Below are 14,587 nucleotides of genomic sequence, written 5' to 3' on the forward strand. Positions count from 1 at the left end.
TCACCTGCTGCTAAACCACAGCTTATGGCCATGGCAGCACTGGGTCCTACAGAAACTGCAGATTTTGGGGATCTTCCAACCTGTCTTTGCTGGTTGCTTGTTCTGTTACATGTGGAGGTATCTCAGTGCAGGGCTGGTGTGCCTGAGAGTGGCGGACCTTTATACTGCATCAGTGTAGGTGCAGATTTAACTTCAGCAGCCGGCGAGGTTGGCTGTGTGTGTGTGCCTGTGTCTGAATATACGTGCATGCGTGGGATTCAAAGGATCAGGATACTGCTGAGAATATAAGGTGGAACTGAGTCATGCGCTGTATCTTAATTATTCTGTCTGTATGGTAGCTGTGACTTGTAAATAGATCACTTCAGCAGCCCTGACTCATGCTTCTCACAGGGCTGCTTTACCCTGTGCTGTCTAACAGGCAGCAAAAACCCTCTGAACAAATAGGTGTGAAGTGCTAGACCTTGGCAAAGTTTGACTTCAGATCTGCCCTTTTGCTTCTTTCTGGTTCAAGGCCAAGCTCCCTCTGAGCTGAACAGTAACACAGCTCAGTGCGTCTTTCTGCCTCAGGTTCCTCGAGCTCTTAGCACGTACAGTGCTGCACATTTCCACTGCTTTCCTTTGGTACAGAAAACTGAGTAAGAAGTAAAGAAGAGGGATGAGCTCAGTCATCAGTGGTTCTTCTCTCTGGGGATTTTGTGTCACCGCCCAACTCTGTAGGATTCAGTCTTTTTTTCACTAGAAAATGCCAGCACTGGAGTATCCGAGGCTTTTCTGCATAGCAGTCCTGCACTGCACCTGCAGCCCGGCACAAGAGAGGTTCAGGACAGGAAACCCAGATGCTGTCAGGCATCAGTAGATGGTTTTGTACCCTTGTTGCTCTCAGTTCCCTTTGCAGTGCTGTGGCTGTTCCTCCTTCGAACTTGGATGCACATCAGTGACTGCTCTGCGGAGAAAAGTAGTGCAGGCAAGTGCTGCGGTGCTGTTGAATTTTGATCAGGAACTGGCACGCAGCAAGGAATGAAAAGCCTTTTGAGAAGAGCAACAGAGCCATTCAGCGCATTCACTGTAGCAGGGTGAGGAATAACAGTGCCTGCACAGAGGAGCAGTGCGGGGACAGCGCGGCGTGGGGATTTCTCCAGGTAACCTTGGCTTCTTTCAGGGACGGTGAGGAGCACTGGGATGAAGCCTGCCTGCAGGAACGTGCATATTTTTCTGCTGAGATGGTGCACATTTTTCTCCTGGGAGTAGCAGAAAGGAGTGGCTTGACCTTGTCAAGGGAAGAGGGGTGTTCTTAGTTTTATAATAGTTTGCCCCTTTCCTGTCAACACTACCCATCTCTGTGCCACAGGCACCCTTTTACCCGTGCTCTCAAGGGCGTGACAGGTTTCTGAAGGTCAGGAGTTAAACCCAAAGCTGCGCCTGGCTTTTCCTGGAGCAAAGCACATGTTTCAGCAGCGACATTGTGGGGTGGGCTGGGTCCTGGCATCTGATAAGGGGGACACTCCGGGCCGTACCTGTAGAGAGGCACAGGCGAAGGTCTGCACTGCGGCTCTGGCGGCTCGCTCGGTGCTGGGGAAGGCAGGGTGTCCTCTAGGAGCTGTCACACATCTGTCACAGCGGGTGACAGGCTGTCTAAGCCGAAAAGCCTCAGATGCAGATGACTTGGGTTTTATCTTGACCTTGAGCATTTTTCCCCTTGTACGTGTCCCGTCCTATAGGACCGTACGGAGGCAGCTCAGGCTGTTCGGTTAGTGTCAGGTGATGGCTCTCTTCCACATAGTCTCTGTTTCCTCTCCTTCAGTGCCTGTGGCTTTACCCTTGACCATGGGACTTGTTTTCCTCCTTCCTGGGGAAAGGGCCAATACTGTTCAATTCTGGTCGAGGTTTAATGGTTCTCCGGGAGCAATTTTCAGCAATCGCTGACATTTTAAAGTGCTTTTAAGGGCTCAACAGTCTCCTCTAATGCCACCTGGTCAAATAGATGTGGGTGGCTGCAAGAAGGTTTTGTCCAGGAGCGCTCAGCACCAGACCATGTTTACAAGGGGAAAAAGGGATGCTGGAACTGCCCATGCCCCAGGTAAATCCCTGCCACGTGCATGCAGTCACCTCTCCTCTAGCACTTTCTGGAGAGTGCTTGCAGCCCCGTTTACTCCTTTAACCTTACCTGTTGCTCAATTCTGCTTTTCTAGTGTCGGTCGGGCAAGAAGGGGCATGGAGCATGCAGCTCCTAAGGCTGTTTGAGGTGAATCAAGGCCTGCTGGTGATGATGGAGAGGCACAGGGGTCGTCTGCTAGAAATAGCTTTCTCTGACACTCCTGTGTGGCTTCTGCGTGCTTGTCCCCAGAGGAGTGCCTGGAGATGGACAGCTGGGGGGACTGCACTTTGATTTACTTTCCCCAGAAGGGAACACCTGGCTGAATGGTTCCTCTCTTTAACAGCTTCTCTGTTTTCCCTGCTGAGGGAGTCTCACGGTTTCCGCAGAGCAGTTGTGTTGTTCTGAGGTGGTCGGTTGGGCTGGCACAGTGGGGAAGAGATTTGTCCCCATGAAAGATCAGCTCCTGCTTCAGTGCTGCAGTGGGAGAACCTCAAATCTAAGCCACTGCAGCCAGCACAGGATCGCATTTCAAGTGTCAGCAGTTAAGCTTGATTTTTTTTGACTATGTGGATGAAACTTTTAAGACATATCCTGGTTGCAGTGCGATCTATAATTTATTTGAATACTCAAGTTTTCCCTGAGGGCTTTTTAAGGCTGATTTGGGTGGGACAAGACGGACATCTAGTGGCTGGTCGGGACCGTCGTGACAACCTGTCAGAATATCTTAGCAGCAGCAGCAGGCTGATCAGTTCTGTCTGCTGTTTGGCTACGTTTCCTGGTTACATTTACATACAGTAGATGTTTCACAGCAGCATTCCTGCTAAAGTTCCACATCTGGGGGAAAGACAAGTAGCTCTTTTGCCTGTGATAGTATATCAAATCCCATTTCTGCAGGAGCAGCAGTCCACTTTGGACTAGATACAACCTTGGAGAGAGGCACGTTGCCATGGGCAAAAAGACATGACCATGCAGATTTGCATCTTCTCCTGCCTTGATCGTGTGAGGTCCCTGTGGTCCCTGTTAGCTAAACCTCGCAGCAGTGCTGGAGGAGAGGATTGCTGCTCTCGTGTGCTTGCACTGGGGAGCTGGAGTGTGTGTGTGGTGAGCACAGCACAGCTAGCAGCGAGCAAAAGGTCCTGTGTTGGCTGCCAGATCTGGCAATGAGCATGTCCTGCCCTGCCTGCTCTTCCCTGAGCAGTGCAGCAAACACGGGGAGAGGTAAAGTGAGACCATGTTTGTGGGCAGATGCCAGGGGAAGGATGGAGGAGGAGGAGGAGAATTGCCGTGACTTGTTAGTTCATTCCTGGCTGTTGCTGAACCTAAGGATTTATTTATCCGAGAGCAAAAGTCAGTGCTGGGATGTGGCACACTGGTCTAGCTTCACGGGGGGAGACTTAAAAGATATCGTAAGCTGATTTACAACTGGCTCAGCTCATGTTTGCGTTCACAGTCTGTGTGTTGGGCTGGGGTTTTGTTTGTTTGTTCGTTTAGCTTTGTCTCATAATTCTGTCCATCGGTGTGAAACATGCTCATCAGTTCCGTGTGTGACGACCTGTAGGTATCTCACACTGGAAGTGCTTGTGCTTTTACCATATAAATCCTCATGGCTTTGAAGAGTTTCAAATGTAAGTTGGCCTGAAGTCCCAGCTGCTGAGGGGCCTGGGACCCAAGGTGTGCATACATTTGTGTGCATATATGTATGTACATATACAAGTGATGGTCAGGAGTATACAGCATAGCAAGGGGAGCCTGAGACATGTTTAAAGTGCTGAGAATTAAATGGCCTGAGGCAGCTTGCCTCTCTGAGCTTTCTAACAGCACCCTTTCTCTCCAGAACTGGAGCCATCCATGTCGGTGACCGAATATTAGCAATTAATAACGTGAGCCTGAAGGGCAAACCGCTGAGCGAAGCCATCCACCTGCTGCAGATGGCGGGGGAGACAGTAACTCTGAAGATCAAGAAACAGACGGAAAGTGAGTTGGGGAGCCTGGTTTGGGGTGGGGGGGATGCAAGTGGCCCGTGGGATGTCTGTATTGCTTCTGGAAAAGTAGTATCACTCTTAATCATAACATTTCTGTAGATCTCAAAGCAGTTTGGTAAACGTATAGCAATGCAGCTATAGAGGAAGACTAGGCAGGAAGAGGCAACCTAGCAAATTAGAAGTAGAATTTGGGAACTGATCCCTCTTCAAGAAACCTCAGACTCACTTCCTGAAGCCAAGTGTCTTGATCCTTGCTCTGATATACTCTTTTTTCCCCTGCTGACACTTAGCACTGTCACAGCCACTTGCTGAAATAATTGACGCGCAAGTGCCAGTTGGAGACTTGTTAATCATTCTGAGAATGAAGCAGGTGTAATTGAAATTTCAAGGTAATCTTGAGTTAATCGTGATGAGCAATCTTCTGAATGGTTGGAAAATTGGGACTTTTAGAACACTGGCCTTTGTTTGGTAAGATAATCTGTCCTCATTGACAAAATGCAGACTTTCAAAGGGCCTCTTTATCCCAGCTAATGCTCTGCAGGCTGGAGATCCAGGGTGTGGATGGCTAACAGGATATCTAATCAATGAGGACTTTAAAATATTCAGTACAAGAATGCTTGTGCTGAATTCCTTGTATAGCTTTTGCCTGAAAGGGAATTTGACGTAATGATAATAAAGGCCTATTATTACTAAAATAATGAAAGGGAAGGCCTGAGTTTCATCATCTGCATCCAGCTTTCGATTTTCCAATCACTAATCAGGGGAAATTCAGCCTCAAAATACCAGATCCAGGAGTTCCACCATTGTCTTGAGACTGCATGGGAGACTCTTAGGGAGGTGGTGATCAACCCTGAATTGATCTGAGGTTGTACTGTCTTGACAGAGCATTACAAATTCAGCTGTGGTAGTTTGGGACTGGGTTGTGTTGTCATGGGAATCTTGCCGAAACTTAGAAAAATGGAGGCTTCTTGGAATAGAAGGAGCTAAAAATTCAGAGTTTTTTATTTTTCTTTTTCCTTCAGCTTGGTATAAGAGTATGGCTTTTAACTGTAATGCATAGGCCTTTCCCAGTTACTTTTGAAGAGCTGAAGAGGTTCTTCAGGACGTGTACTGTACCTGGGCTTGCTCCCACGTCTACCTTAGCCTTTCCCTGAGGCTTGTTCTTTGAGCCTGCTAAAGCAGCTTATTCTGATTTCAGAACCCTATCCCAAGAAGTCTGGGAGTATAAATGAAGTGAGTGACCCTGAAGATGAACTGACGGACTCCCAGAAAACTAGCAAGCTCTCTGAGATATACTCAACCACAATTCCTAGCGTGGACAGTGCTATGGAGTCCTGGGATGGCTCTGGCATTGATGCTGGTTATGGAAGCCAAGGTAAGACAGGGTGTCTTTTCTCACGGGTCTCTGGCCCAAGGCGAAGACAGACTGATCATCCAAGTCTGTCTAGAGACTAAACATGAGCCAAAGACTGTGGTCTGACTGCACTTGCACAGCTTCTCGCTTTCAGCAAGGAACAAAATGTATTTTAAAATGTGTTCATGTGGTGCTCTGAGTTTTTATATATATATATATATTAGGTTTTTATTGGCATGTTTCTTCTGGCTTATATGGCATTGTATTGTTCACAGCATTTTCAAAACCATTATAACACTTCATAATTCACGTAATCCAGGGAAGTATTTACTGTCCATATGTCTTAAAAAATATTTGGCCCATAGCTCACTTTTAATTCTCCAGAGAGGCCATGTAGAATGTATTAATCCTCTTCAGGATGTTTTAAAATCCACAAGAACGTCTTGTGACTAGAGGCACTCACTTAACAAAATAATTAAGGTAATACTGCAAGAAAGGATCTCTAACTCTCTAGTGAGTGATCAGATGAACACATGTCTTGGAGTCCAGGTTTATTCAGCTGTGGTTTCTGGCGGACATATGGAATTGGGATAGAGGATGCTCTAGTCGTGGGAATAGATTTTCACTTGGAGGAAAGCACTGGAAAATAGTTATTCCAGTTCAGATTTAGTGATGTAAGTTACTATTAGCCCATGTTGAAACAAAACAAAACCCTGAATCAACTCCACAATAGGAAATTGGTGAAAAGACTGCTGTCCTGAATATTATGTGAAAACAAGGAGGAGTGCTCCAGGAGCGGTCTTGGAAAGTGCTTTCAGTGTACTGAGCAAGGTGTCTGCCTGTGCTTACTGCAGCCTGACTTAGAAAAGCTGAAAGGATAGCACTGTGCCAGCGTCTCACCTCCACCGTGCCTGCATCCTCCTTGGTTTGAAGTCTTAATTTGGCAGTGCCTTTGTGACAGGAAGCTCTGTTAAGAAGGAATCCCCTGGCCTTGCTAATGCTGCCATCCTTCTCCATCTAATTGGATGTTAACACAAATCGGACACCGGATTTAGCAAAGCAATTGCTTTTACCTGTAAACTGAGAGCGAGTGATTGAACACAGGGTTCCCAGGAGTGGGGCTGATGCCGTTACCCCACATCCGTAGCTGACGACGTTGCTTCAGGGGCTGTCTGATCTTTCCTGGTAACTGCACTTTGCTGTGTGGCAGTGTGCTGGTGCTGGCTGGGAAGAGGGATGCTGGTGGCAGTGAGGAGACGCAGGGTTGCTTGTGGGATGGGTAGGGAAGGCAGGATGCAGGGTGTCCTGGGAAACACTAAGTCTGGGGTTTACTCTCCAAATGGAAACCCCCAGATGAGGCTCTGCAGCCTCCCGGGTTTTAATTTCATCCACAGCTTTAGGAAACCAATCAGGCAAGTGTTTGAGCAAGGGAGCTGTGCTGGGCCTGGTGGGAACATGCCACCAGGTGGCTCTGAATCCCAGGGATCCAGCCTTTCTCTCGGGATGGAGGCGGTGGAAGCGGTGGCATCCAAGTGACAGCTCCACACGCATGTCCCTGCAGTCCCTGGCCCCCTGTGCCCAGCCCCAGCCTCCTGCCTGCCGACTGCGGGGACCTGCACCCAGGGACCTTGTTTTCCTGCTCTGGCAAACAGCGAATGCTCCCGACTGCTGTAAAATGTTGGCAGGCCCTTTTCTGGGGCTCTCTCCAGAGCAGCCTAACCTTTAAAAACACACAGAGGAAACACTCAGCTAAGTGAAATAACAGGCCTTGGCATTTTCAAAGAAACCGTTGGCAATGTCTTCGGGTATTTCCAATGCTCTTAGCTGTTTGGGAGGTCAAGTCTCCCTTAATTATGTGTTTCTCCGTTACCTCTTCCTGTTCGTTTGGCACAGCGTGTGATGGAAGTGCATGATGTTTCTTGGAAGGGCTGTGGGGATTTCTCTGAAATGTTGAATGGGCAGGAGGAGGTAGGCAGGGGACTCGGGAGATTTATTTCCATTGCACATGGCACTGACGTTGCTGAGGAATGCTGTGTTTTGGAAGGTTTCTGTCCAGGCAGCTCCTCGTGAGACTTGGAGACCTTGTGACAAGTGTTGGTTTTGCATCTGGGATTTGCAGTATGGGAAAGTCCTTGGGGGCAAACTTAGTGAAATTTGTCTGGTTTTATATTAACGGTCCATTTAATCGTGAGAAGTTGGTTTGGTTAAAGCAAGAAGAGATGAGAAGAATATCCCCTTTCGAAAGACTGAACTAGAAGTGGAGTGTAATCCAGATGGCCTCAGGTTTGGGTTTTGGGGAAGGAAACTGTCCTGGCTCAGTGTGATTTACTCCATTTCAGTTTTCTAAACAGGTTTTAACCTCTTTTTCCCCGCTGCTTGCCTTCCCTAGGTACATACATACCTCAGGCTGCGGGCATTGCCCTTCATCCACACGAATGGAGACACAGCAGGCAAAAGAGCAGCACCCCTCCTGGGGACCCCAGGAAAAACTACCCCTACATGGATGGAAGCTTCAGTGAAGATGACTGGGACAAGCCCAGCAGGTACGGAGGGGAGGGAGGAGGCAGGTGGGGCCTTCTGCAAACGTGAGGGTGCAAGGACACTGAATGTCATGGATCAGATCGGCCAGAGGTGGGGAGGGCCAGTGATGCCCCCATCTTGGCATCAGGCAGCTGTGGGGTGGGGTGCTGGGGTGCTGATCTGCTCTGTCAAACCACCCCCACATTGCCAGCTTGCCCTGGGCATAGCTCTGTGGCACGTCTGCCATGGCCAGGTGACATTTATATCTGGAGTTAGGGCAGTCTCAGCTGCATGGACCACAGGTTCTTACCATGTCTGCTACTCCTGCCATATAAAGGCTGCAGCACTTTCATCATTTAGGTGTTGTACTAGGTAGTCATGGCCAGGGCTGTCCTCCGTTGTGTTGGCCAGACATGATGAGTGAGGATGCAGCTTCACAGCACCTTGGTGCCAAAAAGCCAAAAAGACCAACCAAAGCTCTTGTAGGACCGGTATGAGGTTGCATGTCCAAGTTAAAATCTCCCAAAGGTGTGGCTGGATCTCTCTTTCCGTCACACCTCGGCCCTTCCAACACACAAAAAAATCCATGCCAAGTGGGCATGGTCGAGCTAATCCCCCACCTCAGCCAGAGTGGGAGAAGTCCTGCAAGGCCACCCAAGCACACAGAGGAGGCTGCAGCTGCCCCTCTCTTTGGGTGAAAACCCTGCTGGATCTGCCCTGGCCAGAGGCTGTCCCTCACTGAACCACACACGGTAGCTAAGGCTCGTTGCTTCGTAACTAACCCTCCCCTCGACATCCTCCAGAGTCCCCATAGTCGTGTGTGTTGTGTTGTTACTGTCGGTTCTTTTTTTTTTTTTTTTAATTATTTTTCCTTAATTTTTGTTTGTCAAAACAAAACCCTTAGAACATCTCATGGCCATTTCCACCTATTTAAAGATGATCAAACTGGCAGGAAGGCTGGCAGCGGCTGAGACTTTGTTCTTGTTTTGCCTCTCAGCGAGAGCCGGCTCGCAGAGGTCGTTGATCTCTCGGCCTTCCCAGCGAGGCCGCTGGCAGCTGAAGTTAGCAAATCTGAGCCCTCGAAGCCCCGCGTGTCCCTAATGAGGGCTCCGAGCCCTGATATCAAAGTGCAAGTGAAACGGTTCATGCTGCTGAGCCCTTATTATTAGGGAGAAAAACAAAATGTCTCTAACCGCAGCTGCCTTTAGCCTGGAAAATCCTGCTGACCTGGTGGTGTGAGAACCTGTACTGATTCATCTGAGTCCTGGGCGTGTTTGTTATATTGCTGATCTGAGAGGCAAGAAACTTGTAACTGGAAGGGACATTTGCCTCTTAGGAAACCTGGGAGCAGAGGAAGGAAATGAGTAAGGGGAAAGAACTGAAAATTCCTTATGGGGGGAAATTTGGGTTTGTTTTTATAAAGTCTTGCTGGGTGTTTTTTTGACCTCTCTGCCTGGTGTTAAAGGCTGCTGCTTTACAAGCTGATTCTGATGAAAGGTAGGGGGTTAATTTAAAATAAAATAAGCCGTGTCAGATACCACTCTCCAGGCAGGCCGTGATCCCACAAGGAACAAAAGTATGTGTGTTTGAGGTTCTGCCTGCTATAAACTCCCATTTAAACCACTGGATGAAAAGCAAGTGCTGAGACTTTGCTATTAATACAGATTTGGAAAAAGAGTTCTGTTACTATCCCAAGGAGTTATTACTTGTCTAACTGAAGCTAAGCTCTCTTTGACTTGTACTCAAGTAAAATGTTTTGACTTTGCTAAGTGGCCCTGGTGGGTAAGTGTCCCCTCCTGTTAGCACTGATGCCCGCTGTGCCACGCAGGGAGCTGCCAGATGTTGCAGAGGTGGAGCCTTGTCCATGCAGCTCTGCATAAGATGCATGGAAGATGCATTAAGGCTGTTCTAATGTCACTGCCCCCCTGGGGTATCTCCCTATGATACATTAGTGGATTTATTGTGATTTTGATTTAACACCACAGAGAGTTTGCTTTAAGAGGCTCCCGTTACCCTGAACACTGATGATCCAGGTTTCACAGTGCCCGGTGTTCAGTAAGCAGTGGCTGGACAAGAGTGTCACCTACTTCTCTAGTTTGTTTGAAGGACTTCAGCATGTTTAATTGTTGTTTGCTTTAGAAGTCCAAGAATTGAACCTGACTTTGTGGTCAGAGATAAGAGACACCGAAACCGCTGGGTGGGAAATCGCTGACTCCCCAGCGGGACACACGCAGTGCTCACATTAACACGTGTTTGCACCAGCTTGAGAGGTTATCACTGTCCTCGTTCTCTGTTGTAGACAGAACTGGTAACAATCTGTACACAGCTGTGGGTTCAATGACTCGTGTAGCACAGAGAGACCTGAATGTAAGAGCTCACTTCCTTGGTCATCCCCAAGCAAATGAAGCTCGGTTTGTATGGGTTATACGCTGACACTGTCGATATTGCTTGCTGTAGTATGTGTTTACTTGTCCAGCCTAGGGCAATCATTATTATATACACCTTTGCATTATTACTCTCATAGATACCTAATGTATTTATCATTTTCTCACCATGTCTGTTACCCTCTGTGTTTTTCTCTCTCTTCTCAGGTGTTCTGTGTCTCAGATCTGAGCTCTATCCCATCAGCCTTTGTACTAACAGTCTCTGAGGCTCCTGGTTTACCCATAACGCATCCTTTTTTCTTTCACTTCTCTATTTCACCAAAACGTCTTCCTAAACCTACAATCTTCCTACAGGCACTTTTTAATTTACCCTTTGAACTTTGACATTACTACACCAACTTAATTCTTCCTTTGAAGGACACTTGCCCCGTTAGTAAATGCATGGAGGTCTCGTATTCGGACTCTTGTCTGAAAAGTTCATATTGTTTGCTTTTGTATATGAAGACTCTTCAAGTCTCTGCTTTTACTGGTGAGACACTTGCTGTAGCCTCGCGGCTTTCATCCCGCTGCAGAAGAGTGCTGACAATGTTTGGTTCCTACGTTACAACAGATACCCCAACCGCCAAAATGGCCTTGAGACCACTCACGAGGATAGTTTTTGGCGTGTTTTTGGAGAAGCTTTGGAGGATTTGGAAACATGCGGCCAGTCTGAACTTTTGAGGGAGATTGAGGTAAATCACTTTTCTGAATTTGCTGCTGATCTATTTTGCTTTTGACTTAAATGCTGAGCTGTTTCCCTGGACATGTGACTTGCCCATAGCATCCCTGTGCTGCCAGTGGTGTGAGGAAAGGTTCGAGTTTAATCCATTTCAGGAGCTGTGCTAATGGATAACTACATCTCATTAGACAGTTACTTGCGTGCGCTTTTCCCCTGAGCCGAGGAATTACCCACCAGTAACTCCACGCTCTTTTTGCAAACTGTTGCTGGCCAGCAATCTGCACGTGACTGTTGGCAAACCTTCCTTATCAAACGGTAAGCCTTCGACTTGGGGAGATAGTGTCTGTCAAACGCACTTTGCAAAGGCCAAGCAAAATGAGCCCCCAAAAGCCCATTGGGACCGAAGCCTTGGCTTACTCCAAATACAGACAGGCTCAACATGCGTCTTGCATTCAGCTGTTGCTCTGCCGGAAACTGTTTCAGTAAAATGGGTAATTGGAAGCTTTTCAGCCAGCCTTCCTCTGGAAAAATCTGAGAAAGTGATTGCTTCCTGCAGAAATAAAGGTGTTTCCTCTCTTCACAAGCCACTTTCTCTTTTCTTTATCCAAAATGCTTTGTAGGTCATGTTATTGTGTCCGGTTATAGGACGGGGAGCCTGCATTTCTGAGCTGTGGGATGCAAATAAAAACCTCCCCTGAGACTGCAGAGCAGCGGGCACTAAACCTGCCCAGCAGGACCCAGCCACGGGCCCCCTGGCTCCCACCACAGCCCGCATGGAGGAGCAGGACCCAGGGAGCTCCTCTCTCCCTCAGCTTTCTGGGTACAGAGGGCTGGGGAAGGCTCACTAGGTTGTGTCCTCCATCAGCCCTAAAAGTGTGATCGGTGGCCAAGGTAGTTCCCTAAGGCTGGAGGAGCAGGGAGGAGATTGAAAAGTGGCGGGTGCTGCTCTGGCACGTCGTGCAGGAACGGCGTCCCCATGCAAGGTCTGATGAGGTGCCTGGAGAGATGCCAGCTGCTGGACTGCGTTGGCTGCTCCAGCGTCATAACACAGATTTTGGGTTGGAGATGGTCTCTGGGCATCTCTGGTCTGTGTGCTTGCTTCAGCCAGCAGAGGATGCCTGTTACAGAGGGGTACGACCCCAAATCCCATGGGGTAGGTCTCCCTTGTCTCTCTGCAGTCTGCTTTTTTATGCACAACTGCATATTGCTTGGGCTTCAGAGAGAAAAGGCAGCTTCTGAATATTTGGAGGTGGAAAAAGAAAGTGCTGGTTTGGTCAGTCTGTGAAAACACAAGTGATGAGGGACTTGCTAATTCTTCTTTCCTGCTTCATCATTAGCAATTGTAAGAGGGGGAGAAATCTCAATGACATATGTTGTGCTGAAGCATGAAGTGATGTTATTGATTTTCTTAACTGTTTAAGAAGGCTTAAATACCCAAAAAACCAAAACCTGAAAAGCCCCCACCAACTGTAACTTCTCCCCTTGATCAATTATCTCCTGGACCTGGATTTATTTAGAAATGAGCTGAGGCAGCTGCTATCAGCCTCTCTGAACTGCTAGTGGCTACTTAAGGAAAAGTACCTCTCTGAAATGATGCAGAGATGTTTCCCTTCTGTGTAATGGCTGATCTTAATGTGAAAAAAAAGGGATTTGTTTGGCTACTGTGAAATGCCAGGATAGAGAAAATAATCTTTCTGCCCATGACTTTCCAGAGATCCGTGGTGCGGGGATGTGTGGGCTTTTGAGTCATGCTGTTTGGAGCTTTGGCAATTAGAGCAGTGCTTTTAAAAATGCAAAGAAATTTTACAAAAAGATGAACACCTCTAGGGATTTGGTGAATTTAGCACATTTTTAGAATGTTTTGGAAAGTTCTGGGGACAAAGGGAAGTGCGGTGTTTGTAGCAGAAGTCTGATGGCTTTCAGCTTGCCTTTTACTGAATCCAATGTACCAGTAACCTGTTCGTCTTTGTCTGTTTGACTGTCCTCCACGAGGCATGGTGTGGGAGGTGCGGTGTTCTCTGGGCTCTTGCTGTGTTGCAGGTTTCTAAGCCCCAGCTCCCGAGCTCTGTGGTTTGATGTCAGGTCTCTCTTCTCTCTCTCTGTAAATCTGATCCTTCACGTTCTACCTTTGAAGAAGAACAAGAGTCATGCAAGAAGCCCTAAGATAGCTAAAATTCAGGAGCCTGGTACTCATGAGATACCTGCCTGATGCCCTTTGAACACCTGGGGTGGATGACAGGGATGCCCTAATATTAGGGAAGGTAGATTTGGGATTTCTCTTGCCTCCATCAAGTGCTGAGCTGCCGCAGTTCTGCTGCAGCTTGGGGCTCTTACCAAAAATTGCCCAAGCCAACTTTCCTACAGGTGATGGTGGCAGCGAGAATGGGATCATGTAGCTGAATTGCTAGAGACATCACATGTTAGTTTGGGACCCTGAAGGTCTCGGGTAAAAGAAGTCCTGACCAAAGTCAGTAGTAAGAGTGGGAATCTTTCTGGTCTGCTCCCTGGCCCTGCAGTGCCGGTGTCGGTGTGGCACGGTGTCCTGGGGAGGTCCGAGGCTGCCTGAGGTCAATGAACGAATGTAGCCTGGCTGGCTGCACAACACAGCGTTTGTTAATCCAAGTATGTGGTAACTCAGCATCCTTCCAGCGGGTAGCAGGTATTTGAGTTTTGTCCAAACTCAAGGTGATTAAGTCATTTTTTTCAGGAGGACCTGGCAAGTGCTAGGAAATTCACAAGCTAAAAGGGTAGTGCTGGCATTTTCATTACTGCCACCCGAATCTGCTTTATTTGCCTTTGTTCCAGCTTGGAGCAAAGAGCCAGAGGGCCGTGATTAGAGGCTTAGTTAGATGGTATTTCCCCTGTGCACAGGAGCAATTGCTCTTTGGCTTGCCATATTTAGCACTGCTGAATTTTGCTATCTGCTCCCTACCTTTCCTTCTCTTTCTTCTACCTTTTGACATTTAATGGGGCTGCAGACCCTTGGAGCCTGAACTTTGAAATGATGACGGCTTTCATTACGCCGTTTAAGAGGGCTCTGGGACCTGGAGCCAGCTGAGGTTCCGCAGACTGGATTCTTGACTCCTTCGTTAGCTTTGATCAATGTAATCTCATTAGTGAAAAGCATTGCCAAATGGAGTCGAATCTACTTAGGGGCATCATTTAATGGATGTTATCAAGGATGACCAGGCTTTAATACTACTTAATTTCATATTTTTATCTCAGTTTTACTCAGTGAAGGCTCCCATTTACTGACAGATAAAATCCTAATTTCTCTGCTGAATTGGGCTCTGCGGAGTCCGCAGTACTGCCTTCCTGGGGCCTCGCCAGCACGGGGCGATGCTGACAGGGAGCTGCAGCACACCGACGTAGGCTGGAGATCCAGGCAGACACCAGTCCCTCTGGGAGCCCCAAGATCAGGATGTTCATCCATCTTGAATCCCAAAAGATCCCCAGATGAGGCCTGCCTGCCCCTGTTTGTGTAGAAGGGGACGTCAAAAAGATCATAGAATGGTTCAGGTTGGAAAGAACCTT

The 14,587-nt window shown here is 47.9% G+C and overlaps 1 protein-coding gene across 10 annotated transcripts in view; it reads left to right on the top strand.

Annotated features, from left to right (window-relative positions):
* Positions 1-14,587, top strand: part of GRIP2 (glutamate receptor interacting protein 2) — a 246,199-nt gene that overhangs the window by 224,735 nt on the left and 6,877 nt on the right. For 9 of the 10 annotated variants that reach the window (XR_010833891.1, XM_067002984.1, XM_067002985.1 and 6 more), the window contains exons 18-21: positions 3,930-4,069; positions 5,276-5,452; positions 7,821-7,974; positions 10,946-11,066. Coding sequence is in view for 9 of the 10 variants with exons in the window: in XM_067002984.1 (XP_066859085.1) it covers positions 3,930-4,069; positions 5,276-5,452; positions 7,821-7,974; positions 10,946-11,066 (592 nt within the window). In the remaining variant the exon portion in view is untranslated. The other variant, XM_067002992.1, reaches the window with a different exon arrangement.

Source organism: Anser cygnoides, chromosome 10, assembly GCF_040182565.1.
Source record: "Anser cygnoides isolate HZ-2024a breed goose chromosome 10, Taihu_goose_T2T_genome, whole genome shotgun sequence".
In the NCBI taxonomy this organism is placed as follows: Eukaryota; Metazoa; Chordata; class Aves; order Anseriformes; family Anatidae; genus Anser; species Anser cygnoides.